Here is an 18,987-nt window from a genome sequence, read left to right as displayed (position 1 = left end):
AAAGATAAGACCTTTTTACATATAAATATTGTCACAGAAATGTGATCATACAGCATATAGTTATTTAACTTTTTTTATCTTAGTGGTATGGTGAACATGTTTTCATGTCAAAAAATGTATTTCTATAACATTACTTTTTAGTGATTCCATGATGTCCCATTTTATGAATATGTCATTATTTATTTAATACATTCCTTATTTTTGGATATTTAAGCTGTTTTGTATTTTTACCAATATAAGCCACACTATTATAGACATCTTTGTACATGTGTGTTGGCCTCTTCCTTTAATTATTTTGTTTTGATAAATTTCTGTAGGTATATTTACTTGATTATATGCAAGTACACACGCATGCATGTACACACACACACACCATTTAAGGCCAAATTACCTTCTAGAAAAGTTGGGCCAATTAGACTGTGGCTGATACTATTTTGACATAGAAATGGGAATTACTCTTCATGTAATGAAGATAAAGATCTTCTGTTAAGTTCTTTTAATGTTCCTCTCCCCATAGCCTAAATGACTAGGCAACACAAACTGTAGGGCTGGTGTAATATAGGAGTGTTCCCCTCACCCTGCCAGTCCTACACAAAAATTAGACCTGCCACTAATTGACATGTAAATTTGTATATAAGAGTCACATAAAAAACGTACATTTTTAAATTGTGATATAGTTGATTTACAATATTATATTAATTTCAGGTGTAAACCATAGTGATTGAAAATTTGTATAAATTATACTCCATTTAAAGTTATTATAAAATATTGACTGTATTCCCTTTACAATATATCCTTGTAGCTTATTTATTTTATACATAGTAGTTTGTACCTCTTAATTCCTTAACCCTATTTTGCCCCTCCCCCTTTCTGCATATTAAGAAAAATGTACATATTTCTGTATATTATAATGGGCAGACCCTAATTTAGAAGTTTTAAAATATGATGTTCAGAGAAAATTATTACCAAGTGTAGAGCTAGACAAGGAATTCCTTCTTTGTACTTAGACTGTGATTATATTACTTATCCTGTCATTTACGTGGCCATTGGAAGAATTTCATTACTTGATGTATGTGAAAGTACTGAGGAAGGTAAAAAAATTTTCACTATTTGTAATCATTGTACTATAAATTGAATGAGTAATGTTTTAAGTTTATGCTTTTTATTTCATACAGCAGAAGCAACATTCGTTGAACACCTCAGATAATCCAGATCATTTTATATCCTGTTTATTAAAAGCCTTTGGTGTATTTGTTCTCATGCCCAGTCCCCCCTAATATTGCTGGAACTGATGAGCCCCAGGATTTCACTGTGTTACGGAACAGACAAGTGACATTGGAATGCAAATCGGATGCAGTGCCCCCACCTGTAATCACCTGGCTTAAAAATGGAGAACGGTTACAGGTAAATCTTGCTAAATTCCACAGATTCATTGTGAGACAAAAAAATCAGCAATAGAGTCCTAGCTAGGGAGATAAAACCAAACAGTGTCAGGCTACTAGTTATTCAACATTACAGGGGTGGGCACAGGGTCCTTTAATCAGCCTTTTTCTCAGCCTTCTTGGAGTAGTTAGTAGCTAGTTATGAGGCAAAAGACAGGTATTTTGATTCATATACTCTGTAAATTGGCCCAAGTATATATCTCCTGGAGCCCGTGGATTAAAGTTGAATTAAAACACTCAGCTATGTCTTTTTTTTTTAATTGGAGTATAGTTGCTTTACAATGTTGTGTTAGTTTCTGCTGTACAGTGAAGTGAATCAGCCATATATATACATATATCCCCTCCCTCTTGGACCTCCCTCACCCCAACATCCCACCCATCTAGGTCATCACAGAGCACCGAGCTGAGCTCCCTGTGCTGTACAGCAGGTTCCCACTAGCTCTCTATTTTACACATGGTAGTGTATTCATGTTAAACCTAATCTCCCAATTTATCCCACCCTCCCCTTCCCCCACTGTGTCCACATGTCCGTTCTCTACATCTGCCTTTCTATTCCTCCTCTGCAAATAGGTTCATCTGTACCATCTGTCTTTACTTGAGAGGGAAGAAACCATCAGAGTCTCAAAAGACCTGACCTGTCCTGCCAACTCCCTAGGGCAAACCTATTACTGAATTTCCCTAGTCTCAGGAGTGGTCCTCAGGAGTGACCCCTAGGATCTGTGCAACACCAGGAATATGGACTGGAATCTTTGAAAACACAGTTACGGGCTCTTTAAAGGTTCCCATGCTCAGGTGATATCTGTCTGCTGCGCTATAGTGTCACAGCCCAGGATCCTAAGTAGGCGTTTAGGGTTGGCTCAAAGCCGTGACTTTGAATGCTTTGATTGTCCTTATCCTAGTACTTACTTATCCTTTTGTTTCTCCTTTGTTCTTCCTCATCCTGTTAGTATAACCTATTGTGGTACACTGTGCCTAAATAAAAGGAAATTGTGTCCCTAATATATAAGGCAGAAAGATTTTCAGCATCATCAAATCACACAAATGCCAAACACAGAGAGACTGGGTGCTGAGAGTTGCTTCCTTGTTAAATCATCATGCATATCACTTAACAGTCCTGTGCCTCAGTTTCTCTATTTATTGTGTGCCTATTATAATGCTAGGCACTATGATTGCCCCTGAGAATAATCTTGATCCTCAAGGAGCTCACAGACTATCTGAAAATATACAGAAATATATCAAAGATTTTAGAAAATTGATACTGCTGATATTCAATAAACAATATCTTAGAGGGATATACAGCATTTTATGGAAACACAGGGGAGAAGCAAGTAATCCAGACTGAAGGGTAAGGAATAGCCCAGGGGAGCCTCTTGGAAAGGGTGAGTTCATTTTAAATGTTGGGTAGATGTTGGATGAGAAAGAAGAAGGGGATTCCAAACATAAGTGATAGCATGTACAAAGACATTACAGGAGAAGGAATGCTGCTGTCCCAGGAACTGCAGGTAGCTTGGTATGGTTGAAGTAGACCTTGATTAAAATCCTTTGATGATTCTCCATAGATTTCAGGATTCGGGTTAAACTGCCCAGCCTAGCTCACAAAGCCTTTCATGCTCTGACTTTTCCTCCATAGTCTTATCTCCCATGTGTGCATTTCACTCTAGACCATTAGGTGTTCAGATAGGGACTGAGTGAATGTTGATGATACAGAAATTCAGGCTAATCTCATATATGACCAAGTGATGTCAGTACTGGGACAGACTGATTTCAACAGTTATGGGGGAAAAAATGAGTCCAGTTTTAGATATTTTGAGTTTGAATTACCTATATATTATCTAAGTGGAGCTTCTAAGAAGCACTAAGACATATGGGTCCATATTTCATCAAAAACATCTTTGATTTGGTGGTCCTCAATGGTGTAACCTGTTGCTGAAGCCATCAGTTTGTATGAGGTCAGCCAGAAAGCACACAGTGTGAGAAGACTTGTAAATGAGAATAAAGCCTAAGGCGACATTGACAATTAAAAGGTGAGCAAAGGAAGAAGAGAAGAATGGGACTGAGAATGAGGACTCAGAGAAATAAGATTAAATATAGGAGACATTGGTGTACTGAAAGCCAAGGAAGAGAGAGGGAGTGGTTAACAGAGTCCATGTTAAGATACAAATTAAGTTGTATTCACTGGCTTTGGCAATACATAGACTTGATTAAAGATCTGAACAACGGTTCTTCAATACAGTGATCAAAGTAGAAGACAGGTTACAGCTGTCTGGGGGAGTTAAAGAAGAGGAAGTGGAAATGATTGTGGACTGTTACTTAAATACAAAAGAGACTTGTATATGCTTATTTACTGAAAGAGATGGAAGATACAGGACTAAGTGTGTCGAGTGGGGAAGGGTTGGGACCCTGGTGACAGGTGAAGACATTAGCCTTGGACAGAAGCGTTGACCTTTTTCCACAGAGATGGAAAAATAGGAAGGAAGGTTGCATTCATATGCAAGAGATGAGAGGGAGAAATTGCAGGCACCTGGTTTTGATTTTCTCAGTGAAGTAGGAATTAAGGTCATCAGCTGAGAATGATGTTCTATCTGAGGAAAGAAATCAAATTTGGAAGAATCACTGGCAGTAAATGAGAAGAGAACCAGAGAAAATTGTAGTGAGACTGAATAAGTTGGCAGAACTTACTGATGTTCATGGAAGAAAGACATGAGAATCAACTCAGAATTTTTTTATTAGCCTAAAATCCTGCTATGCCCATATCAAAATTAAAATGTTTCGTAGAACTTACCATGTATGTTTAAGAAATCACTTATTCTCATCAGAAGTAATAAAAGTTTACCATTAATAGCCCCTGTAGCAAGGAAAGGCCTAGAGAAAATGTGTGGACTTTCAAGATAAATTGACCTGAACTGTCTATGTTAGTGTGAACAACTTTTTTCATTAGAAATATATGTTTATCTGGGACAGAACCCATATGGTAGAAAAATCTTATTTGGGCTCTTCCTGAAGTAGTTCCACTTAGGCACAATCAGAAAATATCAGTCTTTGATGTTACCTGGCATTTTTTAAAGTCTATGAACAATCCCCAATTGGACATTATAGCAGAGATTAGATTTCATTATATTTCAGTATTTCATTTCAATATAGGTCTCTGCATTTTCATAATTCTTGGTCCCAAGCCTGGGTGCAAAATAAGTGCTTAATAACTATTTGTAGACTAAAATAATTTATTTACTTATGTTAAATATGTTGAAGGATAATTATTTCCTATAAGTTAACCAAAGTTAATTTATTAGTCAGGAGACTTTCAGCTTTAAGTGACAGAATTCAAACTCAAAATAATTTAAATGGGAAAAAAAAGATATTTATTAGCTATAGTAATTGGTGAACTTAAGCTTTAGGCATTACTAGATCCAGAGGCTCTAACCATGTAGTCAAACATCTCTGTCCTTTCTCTGAATCCCAACTCTGCTTATGTCTTAGATTCAGAGCAAGCTGTCCCCACATGGTGGTAAGACTGCCACCAAGCTATGTCATCCTCACTACCAGTGATTCCAGTAAAAATATGCCTTATTCCAACACTTCCAGCAGTGTCTTTCTGGGGAGCTCGAATGGGCCCAACTTGAGACACCTTTTCATCCTTGAGAGGTTCATTGTGGCCGTCACTATGGAGAACTGGAGACACTGATTGTGCTCTTGCTTTAACTACACTCATAGAAATATTTCCCAAGAGTTTTTGATACCAGGATAGCGGTGGGGGGAGCAGACAAAGATACTGGGAGACAGGTGCACTACAGTTCACTATAGTTACTTTTGATGATTAATATTTTATTTTATTTGTCCGACATTTTAATGGTAAATTTTACTTACTGAATCCAGGCAACACCTCGAGTAAGAATCCTATCTGGAGGGAGATACTTGCAAATTAATAATGCAGATCTAGGTGATACAGCCAATTATACCTGTGTTGCCAGCAACATTGCAGGAAAGACTACAAGAGAATTTATTCTCACTGTAAATGGTAAGAAAAATTAATCACTGTTTCACAATTTAGAAATTTAGATAAGGGCATTTAAAGAGATGATAACATTTTTATTTTTTATGAGCATACTAAACAAATTCTTGTGCTTATCTTATTTCTTTTCATAAAGACAACATGTGATATTTGTACTATCACTATATTCAAACTAACTCAATTTCAAAAAAAAAGATACATTTCTCTTAGAGGACAATGTATGTCCAATTGTTATCAGCATATCCTGATGTTTTGCGTCATTCAGATCAGAGCCATTGGAGAAGTTAATACACTAAATCTCTGGATGACAAGTAGCCAATTATTTAGTCACCTTTGTTGATGTTGGTGTTTGATTATATATGTGCTAGACAGAGACTGCCATGGGACTATAATTTTCTCAAATATAAAATCTAAACACTAAAATCTGCCAAATTTCAAGAATATGATACAGACTTTTTCAAAACCGTCCCCTTGGATTTTTAATATACGAAACTTTACAAGTTGAGTGACCCAGGCAGCTAATATCTCTAACACTAAAATTAAAATTCAAGTTTTCTATTCCCGTATGAACTCAATGATTAATAAAATACACACTCTGAGACTTGCATAATTAATCACAGATGTGCTTTGTTATAACACCCCACTTTCTATCCTTTATTTAAAGTGAAGTTGTTCCAGTATTAACATTCTCTGACCATTATTTGGCCAAAGAGAAATAAGAAATACCATCTTTAATTTGTATCATACCAGAGATGACTTTTATTCTATTCAAGCCTCTTTCATTAGAAAGCCAGATTTCATACACCATATCAGGGATTTAAAGCTTCCCCACCCATTTACTCTTCATTTTTAAGTAAATTTTTAAATAAAATCTTACCTTGAATAAGACTTTAGGAATTAAACCCCAATTCTATTTATACTAACCTGAATTAGCTGTAGGCAAAGCCATACATTTAACTCAAATCTCACTTTGTATTACCTCTTAAGAGTCTTAGTTCAGGCTATGTTATTGATATAAAGGAAGTTTTCCACATGCATCTCTTGTGCAGTTCCTCCAAGCATAAAGAGTGGCCCCCAGAGTCTTGTCATTCACTTAAATAAGTCAACTGTATTGGAATGCTTTGCGGAAGGTGTGCCAACCCCAAGGATAACATGGAGAAAGGATGGAGCTGTTCTATCTGAGAATCATGCAAGGTAACAATTCTGGAAAAGGATAAAAAATACTGTAAGAACTGAAATATAAGTTTTTAAATCTTTGATCCAATGCATTATTTGGGTCTTTTCATTCTAAAGTGAGTCTCTTCATCTTAAATGAGGATCAGAATATAGTATTTTAAAAGCATAATTCTTAAGGCTTATGTTCAAAATGTAATGATTATAATCTATCCAAGATCACAAGCCCATCTGCTATGCACCTTTGCAGAATATCCTTTTTTTTCCACCAAGGGTATTATAAATTTCTGAAGTAGGAAAAGGACTAAAAATGGATTTAACTGGGTATTTTATAATGTTCTCAGTCAAAATGTGCATAATCAGAAAGGCTGATCTGGAGGACCTCACTTGTGATCTTTCTTATAGATACTCCATCTTGGAAAATGGATTCCTTCACATCCAGTCAGCACATGTTACTGATAGTGGGAGATATTTGTGTATGGCTACCAATGCTGCTGGAACAGATCGCAAGCGAATAGATTTACAAGTCCATGGTAAATGTACTTTTATGAACAACATCCAATCTTTGGGTCAGATATTCTTTGGTAGCCTAAACCAGTGAGGTCATAACATAAAGACCTTCATATCTAGTGCTATTTAAATGTATTACACTATATTATAAGCAGTGAAGACCCATTATAAAGAGCGTCATCACAACACTGTGTAAATTCACAGAACCTTATTGTATTCATAACTATAAAGCAAGTTAGCAATGATTAATTTCAGTTTGGCAGAGATACTTCGAATGGCATACTATTTACTGAACCTGTTTCTTACTTGGTGACTTCGTTTTAGTTCCTCCATCTATTGCTCTGGGTCCTACCAACATAACTGTAACAGTAAATGTTCAAACCACTCTGGCTTGTGAGGCTACTGGGATACCAAAACCATCAATCAACTGGAAAAAAAATGGGCATCTTCTTAATGTGGATCAAAATCAGAATTCATACCGGTAAGGAATAATTTAACTGGCAAATCCCACCTATTATTTAGAAACATAATTTTTAAAAGAATTAACATTTAAACTCTATCAATGGGGACAGCAAATATATAAAGTATGAAGAATTAGCTAGTATGTAGAGAGCGTATTATTTTTTCTTAATGTAGAATTAGTTTTTCAACCTAAAATCTTATCTGAATTATAGGTGCAACTTCTGTATTCATAAGTCCTGTAGATAACTGTCTGAGCTCTAAAAAATTAGATTTCCATTCTGCTTTTTTTTTTAGTATCTTTTGGAATTTTATAAAGACAAAAGATAAAAACATCATTTGGTATAAAAGAAAAAATATTCTGTAGAAATAATACAAGTTTTAGTTGCAGAATAAAAATCAAATTTTATACCTTGAAATACAGCATAGGTATTTGGCAGCATGTGGAGGGAGGAAGAACAGTATTTTCTCCCAGTTTTTTGTATTCTTCCAGCTTGACTACCATTGCTCTTAATATGATATCATACTTTTTAAAGACTAACCTTTAAAAAAGAAACTAGGAATTTCTGATACTTTAAATAAGCATCATTTCTTGTATCTCAAGTTAATAGATATCTTGCAAAAGGTTTGCCATAGTACTGAAAGAAAATGTTCTCATAGACCTACCTCAACAAAAATCAGTTCTGATATATCAGGAAATATGAAACTAGGAGTGTTTCACTTGAAACTCTGTTGCTTCTCCCTCTTTCTCACCCTTTTAATCTTTTGGCATTGGGCGTTTAGTGACTTGAAAGCATATACTACGGGGAAAACGTACAATGCCCTTGAATAAAAAAGCAGGTCAAGTATGTTTCCATTGAATCAAATCATTTCCATTCATCATTGCACAGTTTGAAGTAAGAATACAGATATTCTTATTTAGATTATTTTAATTTTTTTAGTGTGTTCAACCACTAGAAATTTAAAAGATTTATTGATTTTTCATTTTGATACGTATTTTCTTTAATTTTTATTTTATATTGGAGCATAGTTGATTAACAATGTTATGTTAGTTTCAGCTCTACAGCAAAGTGATTCATTAGATTACTTTAAATAATGTATGTGTATTTACTCAACCTTCTGAACATTTGAAGTGATTCAGATCACTTTAGTTTTGAGTTGATTCAAAATTAAGGAAAAGACTCTTTGATTTATGTACTATGCATCTCCAAGGGATCCACCACATGTAAGGAGACGTGTGAAGTAGGGAAAGGTGCAAGACAGACAGACTTGTAGTTACCCATCTGTCAGTAGAAATAATCAAATACCAATCTGCAAAGTTATTGTGAAATTTAGAGATGATTAATGTGAAGCATGTGAGATGGTGCCGGGAATGTGTTCAATGGTCAATAAACAATGGCTATCATCAGTGTGCTCATTTCACTGTATTTCACCTGGGAGAACATGGTTGATTATGCCGTAAGCATTCAGAAAATTCAAGATTCCCTCTTAACACAATCATTCCACACCACTGCTTCCTGCAGATGTCAAGGTTGAGGTCCTATTAACCCACTGCCATATAAACTTAAAGTGTGATGCATAAAATGATGCTCATTTTAACATGAGGAAAGAGTTCCATTTCCCTCAATTCACACGATAGTACCATGTTGAACCAACTAGAAACATTTATGAAAATTGATATATAGCACCTGATTACTTTGAAATCTCTCTTCTAGGCTCCTTTCTTCAGGTTCACTAATAATTATTTCCCCTTCTGTGGATGACACTGCAACCTATGAGTGCACTGTGACAAGTGATGCCGGAGAGGATAAGAGAACTGTGGATCTCACTGTCCAAGGTAGAACTGGCTTAGTATGTGGACTGAAAGTTATTATAATGATATCATTCCATCATTCCTCTACTTCACAAGAGAGCTTCCTTTTCCACTGACCAAGCATTCACTTTCAGTGTAGAAAGAGAAGGATATATGAGGAGGCTTTGGAAATCTGTAAGGGTTGGGAACATGTCATTTTCTTTCTTTTTGTTGTTTTTCTTTTAGTTCCACCTTCCATAGCTGATGAGCCTACTGACTTCCTAGTAACCACACACGCCCCCACCGTGATCACCTGCACAGCTTCAGGAGTTCCATTTCCCTCAATTCACTGGGCGAAAAATGGTATAAGACTGCTTCCCAGAGGAGAGGGCTACAGAATTCTGTCCTCAGGTAAGACCCAGCTCAGTGATTTACACAGCTATTGATTGGATTCGTTTTTACTGGATGGCCTTACTTGGGCTTCTGTTGCACCAAAATAAAAGAAGAAAGTACATCTGTATTCCTGGTCTTAGGCATCTGGGAAAAAAATGCACTTAAGAATGGGGAGGGGGAACTTGGGAAAGGGATAGAAAAAAAGTCTAAAAACAAAATAACAAATAATATCTAGGACTGATATGAATATATTAAGCATGACCACTGGGATTTTATGTGCATATTTACTAAACCTAAGGCTTAACAAATTTACCGGTTGCCTTTGAGTGAACCACACTTGTTTTATTGGCCAAATAGAATGACCATTCATTCAACAAACATTTAGTACCTAAAATAGGCTAAATACTCCACTGAGTTTCTGAGGATATAAAACTAAGATAAGGTTCTTGCTTTTAAGGTTTCAATAATTTAGCAAGTAGGGCTGGGTGTTAAGTGCTATGATATGGATAATTTTTGAGGGTGGTAGTAACCATCATTTATAGAATTTAAGTATTGAAAATTTTATAATATTAAAGAGAAAAAAATTCACCTAAATGGAAGTATAAGTGATTCACATTTGTGTTTCTGGAAATTCATCCTGCATTGGGGAGGTACACTGGAGATTAAAGTAGCAACTAACATCCTGAGGGTTTATGAGTGTGGGCATATTATTCAAAGAGAATTTGTTTATTTCTTCAGTAGAAGGGAAATAATGAAAGATTTGTTCTCAGGATAGAACTTGGCTTTCAAAGCATAGTATTTTGGCTATCTCAGAAATCTGCATAAACGGGTAGCAAGTAAAATCATAAAATATAAATTAACTACTCTTGGGCTTCCCTGGTGGCGCAGTGGTTGAGAGTCTGCCTGCTGATGCAGGGGACACGGGTTCGTGCCCCGGTCTGGGAAGATCCCACATGCCGTGGAGCGGCTGGGCCCGTGAGCCATGGCCGTTGAGCCTGCGCGTCCGGAGCCTGTGCTCCGCAACGGGAGAGGCCACGACAGTAAGAGGCCCACATACCGCAAAAAAAAAAATTAACTACTCTTCAGCACAAAGTACTGTGCTAAGAAAACAGTTTAGAACTTTTCTCAAAATGTTAAACAGTTACCATATGACCCAGCAACCCCATTCCTAGGTCCCTACCTAGAGAAATGAAAGCATATGTCCACCCAAAGACTTATTTATATGCAAATGTTCATACAGCATCATTCACAATAGCCAAAAACATAGAAACAATGTAAATGTCCATCAACTGGTGAATGGATAAACAAAATGTGGATAATTCACAGGATGGAATTCTATTTAGCAATAAAATGGAACAAAAATATTGACACCTGCTGCAGCAGATGAAACTCAAAAACTATGCTCACGGTAGAAGTCAGACACAAAAGCCTTCTGTATGATCCCATCTATATGAAATTTCCAGAAAAGGCCAATATATATAGAAATTAGATTACTTATTGCTTACACTTGGGGTTGAGAGTGAAGCAGGACTATAAGTGGAGTGAGATTTCTTTTGGCATAATGGAAATTTTCTAAAATTAAATTATAATTGTACAACTCTGTAAATATACTAAAAATCATTGTATTGTACATTTAAATCAGTGAATTTTATGGTCTGTAAGTTTTGCCTAAATAAAGCTGTTAATAGTGATTTTTAAAAAAATACTGTGGTAGGTAAGCACAGGGGGTACAAGTATGAGTACAAGCCACGCACTACTGTGCTAGGGGGCAGACTCACACAAAATCAAAGAGACATGGTTTATCAAACCAGAAAAACAGGGATGCACTGTGCATGAAAAATTTTTCCTTTTTAGGAGCAATTGAAATATTTGCCACTCAATTAAGCCATGCTGGAAGATATACTTGTGTTGCCAGGAATGCAGCTGGTTCTGCACATCGACATGTGAGCCTTTATGTCCAAGGTATGAAAGGTTATTTATTCATTAAAATTTTGCTGTTGTACTTTTCTAAGTCATGTTTATTCTTGACAGGTGGTACCATCTAGAGTCATAAACCACAGTAACATTTTGGGGATATGAAAGCCTGCTAGATGTTCTTCAGTAGACTAAAGAAAACATACAGATGACAAACCACACAAAACAACCCCTAAATTATTTGTCTTCTTGAATTTTTATGATCTGTTTCTGATTTCAGTCTTTTCTATGGAGTTCTTCTAATGGAACCTGGCTATAGTAACAAGACTCAAAAAATGTGATATGACCGCTATTTGCTTTTCCCTGGGACGATGAAATCACTAATATTTTGGAATTTTGAATTCAGGCATGTTTAACCTCATGGCTACTATAGACGTTTATGCTACTAACTAGAGCCTTTGCTTATTTCTGCTGATTGATTCTTATAGAGCCTCCAGTCATTCAGCCTCAGCCAAGTGAACTAGCCGTCATTCTAAACAATCCCATTTTATTACCATGTGAAGCAACAGGGACTCCCAGTCCTTTCATCACTTGGCAAAAGGAAGGTATCAATGTCATCACTTCAGGTACCGTTTCAATCAAGAAAATAATGGCAATTCAGTATTATAATTCAGAAGTCGGTATGATTTTTTAATGAAAATAAAAATTCTTCTCACTCTGCTTTTGTAACTATGATGTAGGTAGAAGCCATGCAGTTCTTCCTCGTGGTGGCTTGCAGATCTCCAGAGCTGTCAGAGAGGATGCTGGTACTTACATGTGTGTGGCTCAGAATCCAGCTGGTACAGCCTTGGGCAAAATCAAGTTAAATGTCCAAGGTACCTAAATAATAAATCTCTATGTCTTCATTGCAAAGATGCTTATAATAGTGTATATCAAAATTCATATATCTAAAGTAATGATGCCACCATAGTTCTTAATTAACATTCTTAGTTTATATTATCCTATATGTTTTTCTATTAACCTCATGAAGGAAAAAATTTAGTGCTTGGGTGTTTTGGGGCATTATTTGTATAAGAAAACTGAGGCATCTCATAATATTTTGAATTTCTGTGAACCTCTATTTGGTACTTTCATTGTAGCACATATTTAAGGTGATTTTTAAAACTATTCTCTCTGTAATACTACTTTGTATACATTACAAAATACTGGATTGTAATATCCACTTAAAAAACATCATAAATTTTTTAAATTTTAAAGAATCACCAATAAGAGTCATGAAACAAAAAAATAAATCATAATTGCAATTAAACCAGCTTGATGGAAAAAAATATTCTGAAGACAGTGTGGGTTTTTTCACATTTAACTTATATTTTCTTGATGTAATATTCATATCTTACATGCATTGTTTTTGTGGATCAAGATGTGACCTAGGGATGGGTTCCGAGCTGCTCAGTTTGCATGGCTGATTTGAATTTCCTTGTAGTGTGATTTTCTTATGGTGAATTAATAACTGTAGTAAAGCTTACTTACCTGCAGATTGTAAATCTAATTTATTTGTATTTTTCAACACTTCTTTAACAAGTGTTTATTGGGATAATAAGTAGAAATACATTGACCATTATAGATATGATCCTTTCCTTATAGTGTGGAGAAGGAAAAAAATGAAACTACCAAGTAAATGAAATTATGATAAATTCTGACATATGCTATGCAGAGGGAAAACAAAAGGCTGAGATGGAGAATAGTGGGAAAATGTGGGGACCACTTTACACTAGTGGTTAAAGTAGGCTTTAACCTACTGATGGGGGTACATTGGAGCTGAGGGGTTTACCATTGGAGCTGAGACCTGAATGATGAGCTAGGATGAGCCATGTAAAGGTAGCAGAGTGTCCAAGGAAGAGCGCGCAGCGTGTGCAATGGCCCCAGGGCAGGAAAGGGTAAGAAATGGAGCGTGCCAGTGTGGCTGACAGTAATGAACCTGGGAAGGCTGGGAAAATGTGAAGGAGGTCAGAAGAGAAAGTGGGACCAGTGCACGGAGTGCCCGAAGGACCAGAGGAGGGGTAAGATTTCCTTCTGTGTGCAGTGTTGAAGCCTTTTAACGATTTAACCAAGACCCTTGTTTGGTTTTAGGAAGACCTCTTTTGCTGGTATATAGATAATGATTTCGAGAAAGCACAAGACTAGAGCTGGAAGAACTAGTAAAGTGCTCTAGGCATCGTGTGATATGGTCTGGCTGGAAGTGCGAGTGGGTGTGTGAGTTGCAGGGGAAAATGAACAAGAAGTGGTGGATTCAAGAACTCTTTGGAGATGTAATTGCCAGGATTGCTGATTAATCAGATTGGGAGGTTAGGAAAAGAGAAGAGTTAACGATGTTTCCTGGGCTTTGGGCCTGAGCTAGAGATGGGAGATAGTGCTGTGAGGGATGCAAGGGGAGGAACTGGTTTGGGAGGAAGGAAAGCGTGACTTCTGTTTAATCATGTTAGATGTGGGAAACTATTAGAAATCCTAGCAGAGATGTCAAAAAGTGTTGAATATTTATGAATTCAGAACTCAAGGGAGAAGTATAGTCTAAGATATAAACTTGGAAGTAATCAGGGCATTTCAGTCTATAAGACTGGATGAGAATTTGGACCGAAAATATCTTAAGGACAAAGCCCCAGGACTCTGCATTGTTAAGACGTCTGAGAAAAGAGAGAACACTGGAAAAGAATACAAAGCAGAGGGAAGAGATGACAGAGGAAAACTAGATGGAGGCTAGGAGAGGACAGTGTTTCAAGAAGGGAGTAGACAGCTTTTTTAATGCAAGCGAAAGGTCAGTTAGGATGATGACCAAGAAATATTCATTGGTTTTGGCAACACTGAGGTCATAGAAAAGAATTAGTGAGGGTTTTTCCCTTCACTAATTGATTAAAACTATTGATATGAAAAAAAGAAACACTTTTATTCAAAAAAGAAAAAGGAACACTTTGAACAATTAACAGCATTTCAATATTCCAAAATGGGAAAATGTGGGGACCACTTTACACTAGTGGTTAAAGTAAGCTTTAACAACTACTTGTTGGTGGGGAGGATACTATTGGAGCTGAGGCGGGTACCACTGGAGCTGAGACCTGAATGATGAGCTAGGATGAGCCATGTAAAAGTAGCAGAGTGTCCAAGGAAGAGAGGGCAGCATGTGCAATAGCCCCAAGGCAGGAAAGGGTAAGAAAAGCTCAGTAGAATATCCTTAGTGTAATCTATTGTAAACACTAGGAAGAGAAATCCTAACCATAAGCCCTTCCACCATTTTCTGAAGAAGTGGAAAGAGCTCTATCTATATACCGTCAACCCTTGACCAACACGGTTTGAACCGTGCAAGTCCACCTACACAAGGATTTTTTTTCAGTAGTAAATACCACGTTACTGTACAATCCAAGGTTGGTTGAATCTGCAGATGCAAAAACCACAGATACAGAGGAGACAAGGATACAGAGGGCCAACTATAAGTTATATTGATTTTCGGTAGCACACAGGGTCGTCATCCCTAACCCTTGCGTTGTTCAAGGGTTAATTGTAATTCTTTTCCATATTCTACTTCTTTATTCCTTTATTCATTAACAAAATATCTTGTTAAATATGGCCACTGTATATGAGATCATAAGCACTGTAGGAAACACATGAATAAAAGGATCTTTGAGCAGGTGAACAATTTCCAAACCTTGAAGGGGTCTATTTTGGAAGTTTTAAGTAGCTGATGAATCACAATACATGTATGTTAAAGAAAATACCTCTGTCAACACAGTCTAAGTTTTCTAGACATGAAATCCCTCATGAGTACATGTTTATATCCTTATTCAAAATTGATTATCATTTATATTTGTTAACTAGATAGAGAATAATTTTCTACAATGGGTTCAATGAATTTTCTTTTCCAACGCAAACAAGCTATAGCAATCCTTTGGTGATGATATGGTAAAGTCAGGGCTTTGTTTCTTGTCAATGTGACTTCACTTTGCTAGAGTAATACTGTAGTGTGTAAATGGTACATTCCTGCTTTTAAGATAACATTCAAACCTTGTATCTTTTAGTTCCTCCAGTCATTAGCCCCCATCCTAAGGAATATATCATTGCTGTGGATAAGCCCATCATGCTACCCTGTGAGGCAGATGGCCTCCCACCACCTGACATTACGTGGCATAAAGATGGGCATGTAATTATGGAATCAATCCGCCAGCACATCCTCAGCTCTGGAGCTCTGCAAATAGCATTTGCTCAGCCTGGTGATGCTGGCCAGTACACGTGCACAGCAGCTAATGTGGCAGGATCAAGCAGCACGAGCACCAAGCTCACTGTCCATGGTAGGTTGTTTAGCATAAATCATTTTTAGTGTGCTACATTACCATGGCAAAGAAAAAAAACACCAGGAAAAAAAATACGATGAAAATCAAAACAATGTAAAACAGTAATGAAGAGTGGAGTGTGTGTGTTCAATGTGGTATGTAGGTACACTTGCCCTTCAAATATGTTTTTGGTAGGCTATGTTTATTCGTGTGTGCACATATGTGTGTGACAAAGAGAGATTTTATTAATAAAGCCAGGATAATTAATGTGTTGCCAATCCCCTCATAATGTGATTATTGGGATCTTTAATTTGGCTTATGAAGAGTCCATTTGTTTTGTTTTTCTTATGCTTTACTTTTCAAGTTGCAAGTCATCTTGGCTCAAAACTAATCACCATGTGACCTACATTATAAATGTAATGTGAATCTAATGAGAATTGGAGATCTATTTGATTCATTATTTTAAAGTATGTAGCAAAATATTTACAGGTATATTTGAATAATAGAAAAAATACCATTTTTTCCTTTGCATTCAGACAACTAACAAAATACCTAAAGATCAGCATTGAAATATTTTAGTTGTTATTTTGTTATTTTTTTAATTGTATACTTTTAAGACTAAAGGTAGAATACCTATTAATATCAGTGGTAAGAAACAATAAGTAAATTAAACTATTTCCAACTACTATTTTCAGAGGTAACTCTTGTTTTAATGATGAGTTTCTACTTTTTCCCTTTTTAAAAAATTTGTGAAAGCTGTTTTTTATCTTTCAGGTGTATTTGAATTTTCTACAGTTTTATACCTGCTCTCAGTTAATATAATTGAACTAATTAATACACATCAGTCCTTTAGTTTCAAGTAAATAATATTCCTTCTTTCAAGTGTTCGTAGAAAATTTACCAATATTGACCATATACTAAACAACAAAGAAATTGTTAATAATAATTTAAAAGTATAGGCCACAATTCCTGCCCACAATGCAATAAAGCCAGAAATGTGTAATGAACTTTTAATGCCAAAACCCCAACCCCAGTCGTATTAAAAAATACCATTCTAGTCAACAAGTAGGTCAAAGAATATGGTTTTATTTTCAGATTATTTAGAAAATAATAAAAATAAGGACACCACATATCAAAATGTATGGTGTGTGGCCAAACTATAATCAAATATAAAATCACAGCCTTAAAATTTTCATTTTGAAAAAGAATGAATTTAAGTAAATGTACTAATGCTGCAACTTTGTAACCATTAGAAGAGTTGAAGTATAAACTCCGAGGAAACCAGGATAAAGGAGATAATAAAAATATAGCATACATTAATGAAAAATGAATATTTGTGACATACCATTCAGCAAAATAGATTTTTGATTTTCCGTATTATCTATTGTTTATGCATATAATCATTCACATAGTCTTTGCATATTTACTCATATAATGATGAAAAAATAATTTTTGCTGAAACCAATTGTTCTAAAAAATGTCATTAAGATTGATCCATTTCTCAGCAATGTATTTGAATAATTCCAAAATTTATTGTTTTGTGGGAAGTGTATTTTTACTTTTTTGTTTTTTTCTTATTAGTCATCCATTTTATACACATCAGTGTATACATGTCAATCCCAGTCGCCCAATTCAGCACACCACCACCACCACCACCCCGCAGGTTTCCTCCCTTGATGTCCATACGATTTTTTTCTCTACTTCTGTGTCTCAATTTCTGCTCTGCAAACTGGTTCATCTCTTCCATTTTCTAGGTTCCATATATATGCGTTAATATACGATATTTGTTTTTCTCTTTCTGACTTACTTCACTCTGTATGACAGTCTCTAGATGCATCCACGTCTCTACAAATGACCCAATTTTGTTCGTTTTTATGGCTGAGTAATATCCCATTGTATATATATACCACATCTTGTTTATCCATTCGTCTGTCGATGGGCATTTAGGTTGCTTCTATGACCTGGCTGTTGTAAATAGTGCTGCAGTGAACATTGGGGTGCATGTGTCTTTTTGAATTATGGTTTTCTCTGGGTATATGTCCAGTAGTGGGATTGCTGGGTCATGCGGTAATTCTATTTTTAGTTCTTTAAGGAATCTCCGTACTGTTCTCCATAGTGGCTGTATCAATTTACATTCCCACCAAGAGTGCAAGAGGGTTCCCTTTTCTCCACACCCTCTCCATCATTTGTTGTTTGTAGATTTTCTGATGATGCCCATTCTAACTGGTGTGAGGGGGTGCCTCACTGTAGTTTTGATTTGCATTTCTCTAATAATTAGTGATGTTGAGCAGCTTTTCATGTGCTTCTTGCCCATCTGTATATCTTCTTTGGAGAAATGTCTATTTAGGTCTTCTGCCCATTTTTGTTTTGGGTTGTTTGTATTTTTAATATTGAGCTGCATGAGCTGTTTATATATTTTGGAGATTAATCCTTTGTCCGATGATTCATTTACAAATATTTTTGTCCCCTACTGAGGGTTGTCTTTTCGTCTTGTTTATGGTTTCCTTTGCTGTGCAAAAGCTTCGAAGTTTCATTAGGTCCCATTTGTTTATTTTTGTTTTTATTTCCATTACTGTAGGAGTTGGATCAAAAAATATCTTGCTGTGATTTATGTCAAAGAGTGTTCTTCCTATGTTTTCCTCAAAGAGTTTTATACTGTCCGGTGTTACATTTAGGTCTCTAATCCATTTTGAGTTTATTTTTGTGTATGGTGTTAGGGAGTGTTCTAATTTCATTCTTTTATATTAGTGTCCAGTTTTCCCAGCACCACTTATTGAAGGGACCGTCTCTTCTCCATTGTATATCCTTGCCTCCTTTGTGATAGGTTAGTTGACCATAGGTGCGTGGGTTTGTTTCTGGGCTTTCTATCCTGTTCCATTGATCTGTATTTCTGTTTTTGTGCCAGTACCATACTGTCTAGATTACTGTAGCTTTGTAGTGTAGTCTGAAGTCAGGGAGTCTGATTCCTCCAGCTCC

General features: G+C 36.1%; 1 protein-coding gene across 3 annotated transcripts in view; it reads left to right on the top strand.

The window, feature by feature from the left end:
- Window positions 1-18,987, top strand: part of HMCN1 (hemicentin 1) — a 508,266-nt gene that overhangs the window by 395,417 nt on the left and 93,862 nt on the right. For all 3 annotated transcript variants that reach the window (XM_029226849.1, XM_029226848.1, XM_029226847.1), the window contains exons 71-81: window positions 1,268-1,404; window positions 5,316-5,457; window positions 6,501-6,645; window positions 7,030-7,157; window positions 7,459-7,615; window positions 9,309-9,430; window positions 9,632-9,796; window positions 11,633-11,740; window positions 12,181-12,318; window positions 12,433-12,567; window positions 15,760-16,029. In XM_029226849.1, coding sequence (XP_029082682.1) covers window positions 1,268-1,404; window positions 5,316-5,457; window positions 6,501-6,645; window positions 7,030-7,157; window positions 7,459-7,615; window positions 9,309-9,430; window positions 9,632-9,796; window positions 11,633-11,740; window positions 12,181-12,318; window positions 12,433-12,567; window positions 15,760-16,029 — 1,647 coding nt within the window. The remainder of the gene's footprint in view (window positions 1-1,267; window positions 1,405-5,315; window positions 5,458-6,500; window positions 6,646-7,029; window positions 7,158-7,458; window positions 7,616-9,308; window positions 9,431-9,631; window positions 9,797-11,632; window positions 11,741-12,180; window positions 12,319-12,432; window positions 12,568-15,759; window positions 16,030-18,987) is intronic.

This window comes from Monodon monoceros, unplaced genomic scaffold (genome assembly GCF_005190385.1).
Source record: "Monodon monoceros isolate NGI ecotype Baffin Bay Population unplaced genomic scaffold, NGI_Narwhal_1 Super_Scaffold_18, whole genome shotgun sequence".
NCBI classification, from domain to species: Eukaryota; Metazoa; Chordata; class Mammalia; order Artiodactyla; family Monodontidae; genus Monodon; species Monodon monoceros.
Note: the sequence above shows the minus strand (reverse complement) of the source record. Positions and strands in the feature narration are given on the sequence as shown.